This window comes from Rhincodon typus, chromosome 28 (assembly GCF_021869965.1).
Source record: "Rhincodon typus isolate 14 chromosome 28, sRhiTyp1.1, whole genome shotgun sequence".
NCBI lineage: Eukaryota > Metazoa > Chordata > Chondrichthyes > Orectolobiformes > Rhincodontidae > Rhincodon > Rhincodon typus.
This window is the reverse complement of record NC_063359.1, coordinates 22,637,706-22,657,879: the sequence shown is the minus strand read 5'-3', so window position 1 is coordinate 22,657,879 and position 20,174 is coordinate 22,637,706. Positions and strand designations below refer to the sequence as shown.

The window sequence follows — 20,174 nt, the reverse complement described above, 5'->3', positions numbered from 1 at the left end:
CCTCAGCCTCAGATGTTCCAGGGAAAATAACCCCAGCCTATTCAGCCTCTCCCTATAGCTCAAACCCTCCAAACCCTGGCAACATTCTTGTAAGTCTTTTCTGAACCCTTTTAAGTTTCACAACATCCTTCCTATAGCAGGGAGACCACAGTTGAATGCAATGTTCCAATACTGGCCTATCCAATGTCCTGTACAGCCGCAATATGACCTCCCAACACCTATATTCAAAGCACTGATCGATAAAGGCAAGCGTACCAACTGCCTCATTCACTATCCTATCTACCTGCGACTCCACTTTCAAGGAACTATGAACCTGCACTCCAAGGTCTCCTTGTTCAGCAACACTCCCCAGGACCTTACCATTAAGCGTATAAGTCCTGCCGTTATTTGCCTTTCCAAAATGCAGCAGCTCACATTTATCTAAATTAAAGTTCATCTGCAAATCCTCGACCCATTGGCCCATCTGATCAAGATCCTGTCGTACTCTGCGGTAACTTTCTTCACTGTCCACCACACCTCCAATTTAGGTGTCATCTGCAAACTTACTGACCACATGTCCTATGTTCACATGCAAAGCATTTATATATGAAAGAATATTTCGAATCAGAGAATAGATTCACCGCTATATATTAACTGTCAGTGCAACAGACTGGACTAGACTTCATTTGGATTTAAATGATGTTTTCCAACATTGAGGGAATTACATGATTCTAGATTTTAGGATTCACTAGAAGCTTATGTTCAGTCGAGGATCTTTTGAAATATAATAAGCTCATTCAGAAAAAAAGAGCAAAATATTTTTTAAAACTCAGAGATGAAATAGGCTCATTTTAACCTTTGGAGGAGTCAGCAGCATTTATTGTAACAAAACAATGCCCTGACTGTGGTATATAGTACATGCACTGTATTGATTCCAAAGAACACAGCAGATATGTGTTGTCTGTTTCTTTGATCCTAACTCAAGTTTCCAGCAGGATCATCAAAAAAATGCCATCCTCATCTTCTGCTACAGACACTTTGCATGTTGACATCATCAGAAAGTTAAAATGATACTATGTTGCAATGGACAGTATGTGGAAGGCCACAGGGAATTTTCTCCCCCTTAGTGCCATCTGACAGAAAGACAGTCCTTTTTGTGAGATAACACGGTGTAGAGCTGGATGAACACAGCAGGCCAAGCAGCATCAGAGGAGCAGGAAGGCTGACGTTTCGGGCCTAGACCCTTCTTCAGAAATTTTTGTGAGGTTGTGTTAAAGCATACAACTTCCCCATGTTCTCTGACTGAAGAAACACAATCAGAGTTCAAAAGGGCAGGAAAGTGACACGTTGCTCCAGACAGCAGGTTTTTTTTCCCCCCTACATGAAACCTGTAGCCCTCAACAATGTTAAATGGGGGAATGTTGAGAGACAGCATCTGTCATCTCCTTTCAATGGAACATCTCCACTTGAATAGTCTCCAAAGTAAACGAGGTTTCCAACAGTAGAACTCATTTACTTGATTAATGAAATAAAATGCAATGAGCTAAAAAAACGGTTTGTATTTTTGAGAATGGTCGGTATTCTGTTCAAATTGTGATCCACACAAGTAATATTCATTGCTATAAAACTGTATCCATAGAAACCTAAGGAGAATCAATGGTATCAATACAATATATGCAGGCCATAAAATTATATTTCAAGTTGCTTTTCTGTCATTAGATGTCAGAAGCACTCTGAGTGTGAGGTAGAAGAAAGAATGAAACAAGAAAGGGCCATTTGGTCCATTAAACCCGGTCTTTCTACAGGACGTACAGATCCCACCCCTTCGGTTCCATCCTAGCATTAATTTCCCAAGGGCATTTTCTTGTATTCAGTTCTCTGACCCTTAAAAGTGAAATATTACTCTGTGGATAAATGTCCCCATTTCCACCCCGCACTTCAACAATGCAGGAATCAGGTTGCAGACCATATGGTTACTTGACTTATTCCTGACACCCTTCAATACTTCTCTTATAAATCTACTTTCTTTCTGAAGTTAATCAACATAGCATCAATGTTTCTCTTATGACATATTGACAAATTATCTAAAGACATCATTGTTGTGGCAATTTTAAAAGGATTGCACGCAATAATGGAAAACTGGATAGCATATCTTGTTTGAAGACTCCTTATCTAACAGCGCTTTGGATTTTAGGATAACGGTTAGAGCAATCAACATCCAAGGATTGCTCAAGCATTACCATTGGCTAAATGTGTGCATGTCTTTAGGATGGGCATCTTTTGGGGTAAATAAAAACAAAATACTGCAGATCCTAGAAATCGGGAATAAAAAGTGCTGCAGAAACTCTGCAGGTCCGGCAGCAACCGTGGAGACATAAGCAGAATTAACATGTTGAGCCTGAAATGACTCTTCACCAGAACTGAAAGAGGTTGGAAAATTTGTGTTTTTAGTGCTCTAAATCAGACAAGGGAGAGGGGCAAATGGAAGGGATTGTGAGGATGAACAGGACAACCAGCCAACAGAGTGGTAATGGGGTAAAGTAGAAATAGAGATGTGAAAAGGAGAAAATATGTCCGTTCTGTTGAGAGCAAAGTCAACAAGACATAAACAAGGCACGACCCAGTTGCAAGGAGGGATGGTGTGAGAATAATGGAGGACAGAGGTCATGCTGTGAAATTGTCAAACTCAATAGAGTCCAGAAGCTGTAAAGTGCCTTAGCAGAAATGAGGCGTTGTTCTTTTAGCTTGTGTTGAGCTGGGTTGGAACACATAGCAGACCCAGGACAAATATGTTAGCATGGGAGCAAGATGGTATATTTTGGTGTCTGCCATATACCAATGCAGACTGTGTACCTTCAAGACACAAGTACTGTCACATCATCAGGAATGGTTATTTTGCAAACTTTTTTCTTATATTAGTCACTGCTTTTAGAAAGAAGTGTACAACTGATCTGTATAATTTAGGATGTCACGAATGTGAACAATAAAATTTAAAGGCTTTTAAATCATTTTCAGCAGATTTGAAGGTACTAGAGAACTAATAACCATTTTAGTTTTTTAATGCTTTGCTGTAACTAGTTTATGAGCCAAAGCATAGAAACTACCTTGGTAAAGTGTGCCTTGGTATAGACTATTTCATCGAGTTATTTTCTGGCTGTATAAAAAATATTTCTTTAAAACCAAATGGCTGACAAAAGAAAGGCTTGTAGTTCTCAGTCTTACACTTATACTCATATTCAAGGCACATTCTTTGTTTTTTAAAACTTTTCATTTTCATTTCTTCAAATTCATTTTTGCTTCTTTCTGTGGTGATTGTGGTGGAGAGAGATTGCAGGGAGCTGTTGAGCGGTAGATCCAGTCCATTCCTCATGGCCATAGTAGTGTCAGCTTCAGCAACTGCTCCAGTGTCAGTGGATCAAGGTCAGTTCTTTTCCTCTGATGTTTCAGTGGCAGCTGTGACAGCGGTGGAGTGAACGATCCCTCGAGTGAATGCTCTCTCGGTCCTTGGCAGTTAATGTGGTTGGTCCATCAGTCCTCGGAGGTTGAGATAGGCCCCAGACCTCAAGAGTTAGGCCAGTCTCCTGGCTATAGTGCCGCCACTTGGGAAATCAAGAAGCCATGAATGGAACTAAAAATATCCTAGTGCATGATTTATTTCTTTATATAATTTATGTGATTAAAATAGCGCCAGCTTATGACTACTTGTACACATTTTACTGTATTTTCATAAATACGTGGAACAGTAAATTACTATTATTACCTTTTATGATTATTACATGGCAATTGAATGATTTGCAAGGAGTATCCTGCCATTTTGTGAATCTATTTTGCATCAACTGTAAATTTTATGTTTCTGATTAGGGTCCAGTGGGGAAATGAACCAATAATACTAGCTTTACAAAGGCGAGCACCAGTTTTGTAATATTGACAACAATACAATATTTTTAAAAATATATTTAAAACACTAAGTTTCAAAATGCAAGAAAAAGAAAAGTTTGGCGATGTTAATTATTGGCAGAACTTATAATCCTCAAGGTCTATAAATTGTTTTAATTTGGAATGTATTTTTGATAAATTGTTTTCTAAATGCACAATGTTAGAACTTAAAATATAAGCACACCAATACTTCATTCAAGCTTAAATAAATCATTTTAACATTACAATAAAACCATTGGCAAACAACCTTTTTGAGGTCTCATTAACAAATCATATTTGACATTTTCCTTGATTAATGTAAAAAACTGAACTTGAAATATACAACAATGTGATTTTAAATATCTTGCTTCTATTTAATTGTAATACATTAATGATATTAGGTTTCATTATTTTGTTGCATGGCTATGTATTTTTCTTTTGCATTCTGTGCATTTTAGAAACAGAGAGCACCACTGGCTATTAATGAGTCATAAAGCAATGAAGGCAAATATGACCACAAATGCATTCTGTCCAATCAGGATAAATGCCATTGGCATGGCTCCTTACTTCGCAGTCGACTTAAACAATATCTTTCTATGCCTGTGTAATACAATTAGCATCAATTCCTCCTCAATAAATCATTAAACTGCACATTGCCTATTTTGATTGGATCAGTCCTGTTTAGGTGGCCTTTCAATGCTAGTAGATACCTGTGGTGATAAAGATACTGTTAATGAATTAATGAGAAACAGAACAGTATTCTGCTCATTAGTTTTATAGAATAAGTCCTTTAACTAGATCACACTGATAGTGAGGAATGAGACAACTGGACTGGTCACAGTTAGAAGGAGGTCAATAATTGGCAACACTCCTCTACTGTTGTTAGCTGTCCTCAAGTCTAATTGCTGATATTCTTTATATTTTTGTAATCATTAAAGAAATCATGCAGCATTCATTGGTTTTAACAATTTGATCAATCATAATCAAAACAGTGATTAAAGTAAAGAGCATTGGACTTTTATCCAGATCATAAAATTAAATACAGTCTTGGTAATCAACTGACCTCACTTGTCCTTCCCCTCAGAATTTCTGATTGAATGCTTAGATTGTCTATTTTCCTCTTGCAAAATTGAAGAGAAGGAAACGAAGATAAACTGGTACTAAAATCTTCAAATCATCCCTTCTGCAATGTGATTGAAAGCAGTGTTGAATTCAAGAAAGACAAAACATTCATTTATGGGCAGCATTCAATGATCCCAGGATGTCCCAAAGCTCCTTACAAGCAATTAATTTCTTTTAAAAAGTGTAGTCACTGTTCTAAGAAGAATAGAGCAGCAATTTTGTGTGCAAGTTCCCGTGATGACATTGAAATAAATGACCACAAATGTCAGTTTTTGGTATTCGTAGAGGGATAACTGTTGGTCAGGACACTGGGAGAAATCCCCTCTCTTCTTTGAATAGTAGCTTTGTAACCTTTTACATCTACCTGAGAGAGCAGAAAGGGCTGTAGCTTAAACATCCTTCCCAAATGAGACCCCCTTCATCAGTGCAAAACTCCCTCAGTACCATTCTAATCAGTATCTGCCGAAGTTATGTGCTCAAGCCTTGCTGAGTAGGCCTTGAACTCATAACCTTCTGACTCCATAGGGTTACAGTTGAGGATGCCATTTCTGGAAAAGTTCCCTGTCCCCATCATGCCATCAATCAGATGACGGATTGAGCAATGATATGGGACAAAGGGAGTATAAAGTATGTATAAAAGATGCAATGGAAGTATCAGCAAGTTATTTTATTGTAGTCAGTTTATCGGTATCTTCAAAATAATGGTCAGCCCACCAGTTTCTGTTACTTTCCTATTTTACTTACAATCTAATTAAAGAAGTTCCATATAAGGTATACAGTTCCTCGGATTTTAATTCTGCCACCGTTCAGTTTTCCATTCATTCAATAATGGCAGAATCAAAGGGGCTATACATTCACACTTTGTTTGAAATAACATCCAATGTCAATATGCTAAGCAACTTCAAATTTGAAACATGGGAGAAAATTTGCTCTAAATTTATAAACTGGATTTTATAGCTGAAGCCACATCAAGTATTTTCACATTTTCGACGTAGACAAACAGAAGGCTGGAAGAACACAGCAGGCCAGGCAGCATCTGGAGGAAAGGAGCAGTCAACGTTTCGAGTATTACCCTTCTTCAGGACCATTTTCTATCATTTCCCTTCAACCGCTGGTATTCACACTCAATAATGCATTAGAAGAGCTGCATTCAAACAGATATCAAATATTTCTTTAAATACATTAGGCTAACTTGCAGTCTTTCGCCAGTGTTGTCATTGTTCAAATAATGTAACTTTCATAAAATATTTGGAAATTGGGCGGGGCTATTTTCCCTGCAGCATCAGAGGCTGAGGGGTGACCATATAGAGGTTTATAAAATCATGAGGGGCATGGATAGGGTGAATAGACAAGGTCTTTTTTTCCCTAGGGAAGAGGAATCCAAAACTAGAGGGCATGGGTTTAAGGTGAGAGGGGAAAGATTTAAAAGAGATGTAACAGGCAACTTTTTCAAGCAGAGGGTGATGCACGTATGGAACGAGCTGCCAGACGAAGCGTTGGAGGCTGGTACAGTTACAACATTTAAATGGCATCTGGATGGGTACATGAATAGAAAGGGTTTAAGAGAGATATGGGTCAAATGCTGGCAAATGGGACTAGAATAATTTAGGATATCTGATCGGCATGAACAAATTGGACCAAAGGGTCTGTTTCTGTGTTATTTATCTCTATGACTCTACAAATGAAAAGGTATTGACAGACGGTAAATTGCTTTTGCTTGCATGGTATTCATTGTGGAGAAATGCAGGCTCAATGAATGCATCCATTTAAGTTACAACGAATTGAATATTTGATGTGTTACAAAAGAATCTTGTTAAATGTAATTTGTTGTGCAGTTTTGAGCATTTCTTACACCGTGGGATACTAACCAGAGATTGGAATGAGGGTTACTATTCACTGACATGCAACGATCATGGAAAAACACATTTTCTAGAATACTTGTGTCACTTAAGGGTTGTGAACGGTTTCTGTCTCTCTTTTTCATTACACTCTCATTTGTTTTATGTACAGCCACTAAAATACATTAATCAGTTTGTTCAATCATACTGCAACAGCAGATGTCTGAGGTTAGCTCCTCATTATATTTAACAACAATGTAATTAGAAATTATGGACATGCTTGCACAGACGTACAGAGGTGCCTCAAACACAGTGCGAGATCAGAACTGATGCTGAGCATGTTCAATGAAAAAAAATTGCTGCGCTGATTTTAATTCTCCCAATGAAGTGGTAATTAACTGTAATGACCGAAAAGGAAACAGCAGTGCGGGGTTTAAACACAGGGTGAAATTGTTATTAGTTTATTTGATTTGTCAAGTACTAATCTTCTTTTGTATGGTTGGATAACACAATTGCATAACTACATGAAATTCTGCCTGAGATTGAATTTGGGTTCTAATTAGACAATATAGGTCACCTCTCACTGGCTGGAACGGAAAGAATTGGTAGGCGTGTGCTCCTTCCTTCTAGTAATGTTACTAAAAAAGTTATCACAAATATAATAGGGGAAAATCCATGTATTACTGAGATTATATTTTTATATCAAACTGTTCAGGTCTGACACACCTCTGGAGCAGGTGGGACTTTCACCCGGGCCTCTTGGCTCAGAGGTAGGGACACTACTACTGCACCATAAGAGCCTTATGTATTACTGAACTCTTTTTAATATCATTTTACTGACTTTAAATTTGTTATCAAAATCATTAACAGGTGGAATTTCCCTTCTGTGTTGATCAATCCTTTCCTTTTCTCTGTTGAAAATCCAGAAAAGCACAGGGTCAGGCCAGTTGTCAAAATGAAGTCAGTAAATAGACCTAAACTGAGGGGAGTGGCCTGCAATTTGCTGATGTTTTTGAAAAAATGAGGTGCCAGATTGAAAGACTGGGTCCAAAAAAACTAGGCTGCATACATTCATTTTATGTCATGTTAAACTCCAATACTGAAAGTGAAATAACTCCAGAGAGCCCAGTACCATGTCAGCCTTTATTTACATATGAACAGTCGTTCACTATAGTACTGCTTCATACAGAGTGAGGTACCAAAGGTCAGTATCTCTGGCACTCCCTCCTTTTATCTGTCAGCCAGGACTCCCTGATTGGATCAAATTAACAGCCACAATCAGGGAACTCTTATTCTATAAGTTCCAACTGGTTGACATCATTACAATCACCACAGAAAGGTCTTAAGTTTGTCTTTTAACTCCCCATACGAAGCAGGAAAATCCAATATAAAGCCAAACATATTATTCAGGAGCTCAAGAGATTATTTTCTCAAGATTATATGTTGTTAACTTTGTTATTTTTCTCCCTTTTCTGTTTCTCTAAACATGTATTTGCCAAAAAAAGAATAACATGAAGACCTTTTTGCTTCAACTTTGTTAAACATGGTCTGCATGCTGACTGGCAGGATACATGGGCATGGGGTTGACAGCACTATGGAAGACCTCTCTCTCAATCACCTTTGTATTTGAAATGTTTGTTATCGTTTCCAATCAAAATAATAGGATAATCTGATCACCTGCCTTCAGTTTTTGCATAACTGATACCTTCACTTGGGTCAGAGTTTGTGGGTCTAGGTCCCTCTCCAGCCATTTGAATATCAGCCAGAGGAATCCTACAGTGAGTAACTTAAATAACTCCCCAAGGCCTGTCCACCGTCTACAAGGAACAAGTCATGAGTCTGATGGTTGAACAAGATTAAAGAAGCTCAACACAGGACAAAGCAGCCTGCTTAACTGGCATCACATCTTCAAACATTCATTCCCTCCGCCACTGACTCTCCACCATCTACGAGATTCCCTGCAGAAATTCACCAATGTTCCTTGTACAGCACCGTCCAAACCCACAACCTATACCAGCCAGAAGGACTAGGGCACCAGATACATGGGAATAACACCACCTGTAAGTTCCCCTCTAAGCCATTTATGATCCTGACTTGGATGTATATTAACATTCCTTCAGTGTGACTAGGTCAAAATCCTGAATCTCCCTCCCTAAGGGCATTGTGGGTCTACCTATAGCACATGGGCTGCAACAGATCAAGGCAGCAGCTCACCACCACCTTTTCAAGAGCAACAATAAATATTTGGCTAGCCAGTGACATCCAGATCCCATGACTGAATAAAGTAAACATATAATTGGGTCTGAACTTTCAATGCAACACTGGGGAAACGTTGCTGTGTCAGAAATGCAAATGGAGTCAGAGTCATAGAGATATACAGCATGGAAAGAGCCCCTTTGGTCCAACTTGTCCATAATGATCAAATATTCTACATAAATCTAGTCCCATTTTCCAGCATTTGGCCCATATCCCTCTAAATCCTTCCTATTTATATACCCATCCAGATGCCTTTTAAATGTTGTAATTGTATCAATCAGTCTCCACTACTTCCTCTGGCAGCTCATTCCATACATGCACCACCTTCTGCATGAAAAAGTTGCTCTTTAGGTCCCTTTTAAATCTTTCCCCTCTCACCTTAAAGCTATGCCCTTTATTTTGGAACTACCCCACCCTGGTGAAAAGACCTTGCCTATTTACCCTATCCGTGCCCCTCATGATTTTTATAAACCCATGTAAGGTCACCTCTCAGCCTCCAACACTCTGGGAAAATAGCCCCACCTATTCACCCTCTACCTATAGCTCAAACTCTCCAATCCTGGCAATATCCTTCTAAGTCTTTTCTGAACCCTTTCAAGTTTCACAACATCCTTCCTATAGCAGGGAGACCAGAATTGCATGCAATACACGTATTTGAATAGGAGACTGAACTGAAACCTGGATCTATCTTGTCAAATGGGTATATACAAAAGATGTTTGTCATTATTTGTAGAAGTGGGTAGGGGATGAGTCTTGATGTACTGGACAACATTTGCTCTTCAACCAGCACGCTGAAGACAGCTTAACATCTCCCCTACTTTGTTGCATTTGGTGGCATTTTATTTCACGGCAATTAGCTGCCATCTACATTTGCCATAACTACAATTCATTGGCTGTGGAACACTTTGGGATATCCTGAGAGTCTGACAGTATAGAAATGTGCAAATTTGTTCTTCCTTTACTTTCCCATTGACTAAATGAGAACAGAAAAAGATAACAACCACATCAAGATAAATCCGAATTCTCCTGATCATGCAAACAACTCTCAGTTTGCATTACTTAAGTTAGGATCCAGCAAAGAAATTACCAATACTTCCAGTCTGAGGTTGAATCCTCCAAGAACCAAATCTCCTTTAGCAAAATTCAAACTATGCAGATATTTTCTATCATTTAGCATCTGTAAAAATATTGTCCTCCAAATCTAGTTGAAAAAAAGGAGCTGGCATCCTACGCAGGGCATTTTGCAAACTATTCACCAATTCAAAATTACTTGTTCAACTCTACAATATTTGATCAAAATTTTGAATAATTTGGAAGAGGACTTGGAGAAATGTAACAATGCATTCTTAGGAAGCCTTAATCAATGTATAAATCCATGAAAAATATGAGGATATTTTTGACTGGTTAAATTGGTAAATGAACTAAACTAAAACTGACAACATAACTTGGAGATTCTCATTTTCTGAATGTTACACAGGAAATGACTGAGGATGTCCTGTACAAAATAAATGTAAATGCACAGCACACAGAACACAACTTCCTGAACATTATTTAATAGTTGCATCCATGTTCGGAATTGTGCAATTTCCTGGTGCAACTACAAAGGATTTTTTTTTTTTTAATTTGCTGTCCAAGCATTGCAGAGGAGGTCTGTGTTTGATCCCCAAAGTATCCCACAGGATCTTGTGCAATGATACAGGAGCTGCTATACACAATCTAGTCATTTCCCCCCAAGACATTTCCCAGGAGGTACACTTAAAATTAATTTGTCTCCTAATCAAACAACTGTCAATTTTAAATCATTATCTAAACCATCGCACTTGCTGAAATTTAATATAAATATTTCCATAGGCATGCAATCCTCACATAAACATATACCAGGCAACAGCTTGAAATTCGTAAATTATTACCAAGCTTTAGCTTTGCTCATTACCTACATAGTAGTGATGAATGAGTCCTGTTTTCTGGAAAAAGGTTATAGACAAATCTATGTCTGCTACATTTTGCTGCCTAAACACAATATGCACATTTGTAGAAGTGTTTCGGGGGAAAATTTTCCAGGGATGTCATTATAATTGAAACCAATATTTTAAAAAGCAGAAGGGCAGAATCTTCGCAGTCCCTGAATGACAGGGCAATGGTTAGAAAGTTGGAGAATCACATGAGACAGTCAACGAGGAGCTTTGAGAGCAAAATGTCCCATGTTCCAACCAAATGTTGTGCAGTTCACTGAGACTCTCACTACTGAGCAGCAAGAGGTCTATTTGCTATGCACTTATATTCTCACTGTGATATCATTTCACCTCTTTGACATGCAGCTTCTCAAACTCCCATGTGCTGGACAAAAGCTAGACAATAATTCCCAACATGAGAGTCAGAACAATATCCTGGCAACTCCTAGCTCCTCTGGACCTCCACCAGTCACTAAGATCTCAGGACACACTGCACAGACAGTGATCACACACACCCACTGTTCCACAAGAACTTCCAGGTCCCAGCTGACAAAGCATGTGCCAATTCACCTCTACCCGAAATATCTGGGGTAATCGACAGGAACCATGCAGGGCAATGGCAGACTGCCAGCGTTTGACCAGGGGCATGGCATGGCCTAAAGATGGCACCAGAGCCAAGAATCCAAGGAGATTGTGGCAGTGGCCAGAACTTTCACCTTGGTGAGTTGGAAAATACGACAACACGGGGTGCTATAGAGGTGTGGCGAATAGCATGTTTATGCAGCATGTTTAGGAACATAGCAGGAGAGAACTTGCTAAGGGCTCATGGAGAAAGGTAGACAACAAAGTGGAGTCGAGGCCAAAGTCAGACCAGTCATGATCTTTTCAAATGGTGGACCAGGGTTGAGGGCTGAATGGCCTGCTCCTGCTTCTAAATTGTGCAGAGCTGTCATTTTCACATTTCCAGTCCTGGTGGAGCAGTGATGTGTCATTTCACCATGTAACACAGTTGTCTCAGTCCCTGCGCATCATGATCCCTGGCACATCCCCCAGCAAATGCCTAGATACTGTTGGCTTTAAAAACGCCTTTCTCTCTTCACTTTATCAACTGATCAGGGAAACTTTTGCACAATACCCAAGATTTCTTCCATGATTTTTCATACAAAGAAAATTGGTCATCCTCTAAGGGCTGATCTTATGGAGGAATATAAAATAATGTTTCCGCATTCAATGGCATTGCATGATGAATTGGGATGATAATAATAGCCCAGTAGCTTTAACAAACTCAACGACATTTTCCATCTGATGCCATTCCTGCTTCAAGCCTGCCCATGTGCTATTTGGTGATTCATTGCTTAACAATGCAGAAAGCACCAGATTTGTAGAAGCATTTTCCTTCCCTCCTCTTGGAGGAGACATGATTCGATACAGTTTTACATCCATAGTTAACCTGCAGAGAGTATCTACTTTCGGAAGGGGCACAGAACGGAAAAGAAGCACATGGACTGCAGTGATTCAAGGAGGCAGCTCTTCACCATGTTTTAAGGGCAATTAGGCACAGGCAATAAAGCTGCCTTTGTCTGCAGTGTTCACACTTCACCTTTTATAAATATTTGCAATATTTGGCTGTCTGATTTCGGATCTGCCCACCTCCAAAAGAACATTTCAGACATTGAGCAGTCTGTTTTAGAACATAAGAAATAGGAGCAGGAATACAGCGCTTCAACCCCGAGTTACATTTTTAAAGTTGCCTTTTTGCTTACGCACCCCTCCAGTTAACACCGTTCATGGTCAGTTATTTGGAGTAGACGGGAAGTGATCTACTTGTTTTAAATGTCCACTGACCAAGTTTCTACTCGACCAGTCATGTTCCTTTGATTGCTCGAGTTTTCAGTCTGAACAGCAGGTATCAGAGTGCAGATCTTATGGGGGTATGATAAAGGTTAAGTCTGAAATGTCTTTAAAAAGATAAAACCAAGCAGTTAGACTAAGGAACAATGGTGTAAATGACAAATAGATAACAGGACTGATATTGGCAGATTCTTCTTCCCACAAGAAGTATTCCAACCAGCACAGTGGAAGCAAACATCCCATAATCATTTCAGCAACTGTAAGTGAGGGTACAGGGAGTGTGGATCTGCCATTATTGGACAAATTAAGCTGAGCCGAATGCATCCTGAAGCATCTTGCACTTGAACAAGCCAATGGCAATGAAGTCATGTGAGATCTTCACGCACTGTTGCCCACAAAACAGAGTCGCTGGATAGAAATCGAGAGCAGGATTTACACCCCTGTATGGGGTCAGAAATGGAGGCAGGCACACGTTACTTTGCGGCACTGGCTGGTGTGGTAACACCATACCACCCCTCGCAACATCATCCCAGAGAAAGGAAGGACATGGTGGCAATCCACAATGGGAGCCAGCAGCTGTGGCCATTATTGTCTTTGGATTTTATAAAGTTGTTGAGAAGGTATACAGTCATAGAGTCATACAGCACGGAAACAGACCCTTCAGTCCAACCAGTCCACACCGACCATTAGCCTAAACTAAAGTAGTCCCACCTGCCTGCGCTTGGCCCATATCCCACCAAACATTTCTTATTCATGTACTTATCTAAATGTCTTTTAAACATTGTACCTGTACCCGCATCCACCGCTTCCTCTGGAAGTTCATGCCACACACAAACCACTCTCTGTGTAAAAAACATTGCCCCTCGTGTCCTTTTTTAAAATTTTTCTCCTCCCACCTTAAAAATATGCTCCCTGGTTTTGAACTCCCCTAATACCTAGGGAAAAAAATACCCGCCATTGACTTTATCTATACCCCTCATGATTTAATAAATCTCTATAAGGTCACTCCTCAACCCCCTACACTCCAAAAAAAATTGCCTCATCTTAGATCAGGTAACGTGCATGTGTGTAAAACGTCACCAATATTTCTAACATACAGAGGTTCCTTGCCATTCAAAGGAGATGTATTTCAGAAAATCTAATGAATCGTGAAAAAACCATAAAGGGGGATTTATTTCCATTTATGGATCAATTTTCAGCAACACACAAGCGTGAAACAACTAAATGAATACCAAAACTTGTTCCCTAACAAAATAGGAACATATACGCGAAATTAGAAGTATCAAGGCAATGAACAGCAAGAAGCCCCATCCAATGTTAAAGACAGAATCATGCTAAAAACTGCACAGGAAATTACTTGGTATCTGAAAGGGAAGAATAAGCAAATATTTTAGGTTTGACACTTTCTCAGATATGGCCATATGAAAATTTTATTCCAAACTTAATCTTACTTTCTGTGGCAGATGCTGAGCAGTGATTTTTCTGTATTTTTAAAGAAGTTAGTTCCAGTTAAAGATCACCTGAAGTCCTTCAGAATAATCTAGGTCCATTTGCAATTCAACCTGCAATATTATTTCAACTCTATTCCATATTTGTCACATTTTTTGCATGGAGTCAGGGATCAGAAACCAGCTCCTATTAGTAACTACTACTTGCTTTATTTTACATGCAGACAGTTCAGGGGAATTCCTTTATTAAACTGGCAGTGGCCAAAGAATGCTGTCTTTCAGCAGGAGTATTGTGAGCTGCAAAAAGTTAATTTCATCTCAGCACAAGTTAAGCCTATATCATACATAATTGAACTTGCTCTTACTGTGTTACCAACCACTGTCTGGTTTGACACTTGGCCCAAAACGATATCAAACTTTGTAACTGTTTGAAAGAACATTGATGAAGTGCACATGTTGAAATCTTAAACACCAGTCAAGCTCTTAAAGTAGCAAGGCAGCTGAACTGACCTGAGCTTCTTGCTGATAGCCCGTGCCTGGTTTATAAAGGAGGTTGTTCTGAATTCCTAGAGCATGTGGGTTATGGTTCTGTTGCTGCTCCATTGTAGCATGTCACCACGAGGCCTTTTTTTGTTAATCCTGTGAAGACACCAGCCAGTTAAATCTTTGCCAAACAGCTCTGTAACCACATATTAATGTCCCAACCTGTTTTCTTCCCAGCTCCACTAAATGCTAATTCAAAAGGCTGAGTTACATTACATTTTCAATCAATCAATAGATTCATTCAGCTTCAGTTTCTTCCACAACATAGTCACTGGATATCCATTTCCAAGGTCTTTTTTTTTTATCAGCTATTTCACGTTTCCTTTCCATGTCAAAATAATCACTGGGACAATAGTTCTTAAGCTCAGTCAGCGTATTATTCCTGATTAATTATACACATATCACATTATCTGTGGTAATACTAACCCTGAAACGATTCTTGTTTCAAAACTGTGACAAAATATAATTCCAAACAATCTGCAGTTGTCTCTTCGAAGAGGAAGCTGGATAGCTGCGAAGAATTAAAGCAGGATTCTAGTAGAATTCCGCATCTCTGAGTAACTCAGTACAAGTGTCTTGATTCCACATGAAACAAAGTCATTGTTCAACATCAGAATGAGCTGCACTTCCTGCTTTCGCAACACTACAAAGCTGGACATTGACAAACGTTTTCTACAAATCATTAGTGCAATGCTGTAAATGAACCAATAAATGATTACTCAGAAGCTGTTGCAAAACCTCCCGCCCACATGCAAATATGCGGGTTATTCGACCAGATTTTGTTTTTTAACATGTGGTGTGTTGCTATTCTCTACTCATATTCCAGAAAGGCTTTCCTCACAGTAAGAGCTTATTACGAGACAGCCAGTCCCTGTACACTTAACCACAGCTTTTCCACTTGTAGTGATCTATAGTAGAGTACACATGGGCAGTGAGTCAGTCACAGGAACTGAAGGACATTCTGAAGCATGAATTTGTTTTCTAGTACCTTACTCAAACCTCCCTGACTCGAACCATTCATAACTGATATTTACTCTTTCTGATAATCTTTATACCCACTGCCGCAACAAGATATGCTTAGTTATTTTTATTTCCCTTAACAAAGTTCTTTAGTGAGTCTGTTGTTTTCCTTCACTGGAAATGTGCTCTGAAAGGATTAATGGGCCCTTGAGTTAGCCTTTATTTATTTATTTCTGCATCCAAGACTTGCTGAGGATAAAGTAAGTGATTGTTCTCAGATCTAAATACTCAAGAAGTGAATCAGTTTCAGTAGTCACTTTGTGTCCTACAAATGTCCCATTGGCAGTTGACATTGCTTTTCATTGCCAAGTCTATAACATTTTGAGTATACCAAAATTCTGTTGGTTTTTTTTCATTTAATCTGTGGGAAAACAATTATGATAATACCTTTAACAAATACAGCACACAGAAGAGTACAAGAACCATGGAATTGTACAGCAATTTAATGTAAGTGCAAGCCATTCAGCCCATCGTGCCTTTGCCAGCTCCTTGAAAGAGGAAATATTCAAAACCAGAATACATTTTAAATTGCCTGAGGCATAAGGTGTAGTCAGTTGCCAAACTTAAAGTTCCTCTCTATTAGAGGTAGAGATAGAACTGGCTTAGAGAGTTAAGCAACAGGTTCTTTTTTCTTTCATTTGCTAGGCCAGTATTTATTGTCTCTCCCTAAATGCCCAGAGGGCAGTAATGAGTCAACCACATTGCTGTGGGTCTGGAGTCACATGTAGGCCAGACCAGGTAAGGATGCCAGTTTCTTTCCTTAAAGGACATTAGTGAACCAGATGGGTTTTCCTGACAATCAACAATGGATTCATGGTCATCATTAGACTCTTAATTCCAGATATTTATTGAATTCAAATTCCATCATCTGCCCTGGCAGGATTCGAACCCAGGTCTCCAGAACATTACCTGGGTCTCTGGATTAATAGTCCAGTTCAGTTGATACCACAGGCCATTGCCTCCCCGTTCTACAATGGAAGTTACTGACTTGGACTTGTAACTAAACTGTTGCAGGCAACTGTTAACTCACAGGATTTCCATCTAAGCAGTTGCATAAGCAGGTTTAATCTTAAATACTGATACCAAAATCAAACCAGAGACTTGAATGAGAAATACAAGCACATATGCAGACCTATTATAATTGTAATACTGTGCTTAGCAAAATACAAATAATAGACAATCTTCTCAGGCTCTGAATGACATGGGTTGTAGCGAGAAATCTGGGAGAATTGCACAGGATGTTCAGTGAGGCTTTTCTCAATGACAGGACCAACAAGTCCAACCTCTTTCCCACAGAGTTCTGGGCATCACGGTGAGATTCTCATTAGGGAGTGGCAAAATGCCTATTAACAGGGATTATTGCTCATTGGCACCCTCATTATCACCAAATCTCACCTCATTAATGTGCAGCTGCCTATTCTCTCAGCCACTGCACAGAGGCCATGAGTTGCTGACAAGGAGCAGACTTCAGCTCACCACTTGCTCTTTTGACTGCCATCTTGGACACCTGGCACCAGCGTCTCAGAGCAAGTTCCATGGCAGCAACCACATGTACCCCAAGTCCACAGACCCTGGCATCTGACACATGCCAGCCTCTGTATACCCTCATGGCACAGCTCTGACCCTTACAGCACCATTCTGCACTGCATCTCCCTGGTAATCTTTCATCCCCTTGGTAATCAAGAATCCAAATATTTCTGCCTTAAAAACATTTAAAGCTTTTGTATTTGTTGCCTTTAAAGGAAGGGAATTCCAAAGGCTTGCAAACCTTAGAGGGAAAAGAAAACATTTCTTCAGGGTGGCACAGTGGGTCAGTGGTTAGCACTGTTGCCTCACAGCGCCAGGGACCTGGGTTCGATTCCACACTCGGGCGACTGTCTGTGTGGAGTTTGCACATTCTCCCCATGTCTGTGTGGGTTTCCTCCGGGTGCTCTGGTTTCCTCCCACAGTCCAAAGATGTGCAGGTTAGGTGGATTGGCCATGCTAAATTGTCCTTAGCGTTCAGGGGTGTGTAGATTAGGTGGGTTATAGGGGAATTGGTCTGGGTGGGATGCTGGGCCAAAGGGCCTGCTTCTACACTGTAGGGATTCTATGATTCATCTCTGTCTTAAATGAGTGAGCCCTTATTGTTAAACTGTGATGGAGTTCTTGATTTTCCCAGAAAAGGAATACAGCTACCAGCTTTCCTTGGTAAACATACTGCGTGTGCTGTAACCAAATGGCCTGGGACCTCTCTGAGGTGCACGGTGGAGTCCTCCATTGAGTTAAGGGGGACTGCTGTTAGTCAGGGACTCCCAGTGCAGTCAATCCAGGCCCGTGCCCATTCACAGTCCAGGGACTTTGGTCAGTCATCTGCATGGGATGGCTGTAGTCAGTACAGTCCAAGGAGTGGGCTACAATCAGCCCTGTGTGTCAGTGGAATGAGCATTTCTGTGGGGTGGGGGGAAGAATGTAAAGAATCCTGGGATGCGGAGGGGGCAATGACATTGAAAGAGTTCGGGGGAGGGAAACACAATACAAAAAGGGAGGGAGCTGGTCGTGCAAGGTTTGCCATGGGATGCTGTAGGAGGCAAGAAGGATGATAGAGAGTCACCACTATCATGGCCTCAACAGGGGAACTGTGCAGCACAGTGCGGTGGGGAGGCAGCGGGGATCAGTGCAAGGCTGTGGGTGGAACACGTGCATTCAGCTGAAGTGGACTGTCCAGGGAGGACTAGATAGAAAGAGCCATTGAGATTCTGGGGGGAGAGCTGATGACCCACTCATGACATGCAGTGCAACTTGCATTGCCTTCATGATCTGTATGTAAAATGTAACCTGGAAGTTGCTAGGTTCTTTTATTCATTCACGGGATATGTGCATCACTGACTAGGCCAGCATTTATTGCCCATCCCTAATTGCCCAGAGGGCAGTTAAGAGTCAACCACATTGCCGTGGGTCTAGAGTCACATGTAGGCCAGACCAGATAAGGACGGCAATTTCCTTCTCTAAAGGACATTAGTGAATCAGATGCATTTTGCTAACAATCAATAATGGATTCATGGCCATCATTAGGTTCTTCATTCCGGATTTTTGTTGGATTCAAATTCCACCATTTGTGTGGAGGGTTTGAATCCGGGTCCCCAGAATATCACTTGGGTCTCTGGATAACCAGTCCAACAAAAATACCACTAGGCCATCGCCTCCCCATGAACATATTACTAGTTGATTTCTTAACCTGGTTACAGACATCCTGCTATTTGAGTGGAGGTATCAAAGTAGACAAAATAAACAAGCTAAGTACAGCCTTTAGCTAACAGATAGCAGCCCATGAAGTACTTGTCCCTGAATAACAACAAGAGTTATTTGTATCTGTACTGTCACTGGCAATGGAACTGCAGTGAAGGCAAAATCAAACAGGCCATTGGTGAGAAGTGAGCTAATCAAAATCTGCAAAAATTGTTCAGAATTTCTGAAATTCTCATTAATTCAATTTTTAACCAATTTAACCTACATCTGTGAAGAAATCGAGTTAACACACAGGTTGAGACGATAGCACTGTCACTGAAGCTGACTGCACCACCTATTATGGGCATGCACTTGCCTTCTAGCACTGTGGGTAATATCAAGATGATGCTATTTCTGTCAGCCTTGTGTTGAGAAGAGGCAGGCCATGCTGGGATCTTCCCATATGGCTGGCAGGATAATGCTGAGCTTGTAAAAGTTATTTAATTTCTTTTTGCTATAGTAATTCACTAAAGGTTTCATTTCTAAATTGGCCTAAGTGCACAGTGGAAAGCAACTGATTCAATATTCTCAGTCTGTACATCCGTGATGCCTGAGGTGGTGCTCAGGGCCAGCAGGAGTCCCCTCCTGCAGGTTTACCAGAGTCACTAGCCTTCATGTATCGCTGTATGAACAAGATACACTCAGGGAGAGCTGGAGATGTTTAAGCACAGCCATATCCTGTGCTCAGCACTAAATTTCCTTCAATGCTTTAGATTTTTTTTATAATGCTATTTAATTCAGCTGCATAATACTCAGCCATGAAGCATCTTTTCTTGTCATTTTCTCCATTAAATTAGATTTCTGTAGCTCCGTGAACAATTCTTTTACGCCCCTCCCCCAATGTCTGAAAATTAATGCCTCCTACACAGCTTGCAATGCTGCGCACAGGTATTAATTCAAAGGCAACAGAGTAGAGACAGAGAGAAACAAAAAATCAGCAAAACCTGTTGAATAATGTATGTATTAACCTTTTGTATGTAATG

General features: G+C 40.1%; 1 protein-coding gene across 1 annotated transcript in view; it reads right to left on the bottom strand.

The window, feature by feature from the left end:
- LOC109935695 (serine/threonine-protein kinase Nek6) overlaps positions 1-15,507 on the bottom strand; it is a 184,908-nt gene extending 169,401 nt beyond the window's left edge. The window contains exons 1-2 of the mRNA XM_048613374.1: positions 15,331-15,507; positions 14,872-15,000 (exon numbers count right to left, since the gene is read on the bottom strand). Of these exons, the coding sequence (XP_048469331.1) occupies positions 14,872-14,964 (93 nt within the window). The 5' untranslated portion in view covers positions 14,965-15,000; positions 15,331-15,507. The remainder of the gene's footprint in view (positions 1-14,871; positions 15,001-15,330) is intronic.
- Positions 15,508-20,174: the final 4,667 nt, after the last annotated feature.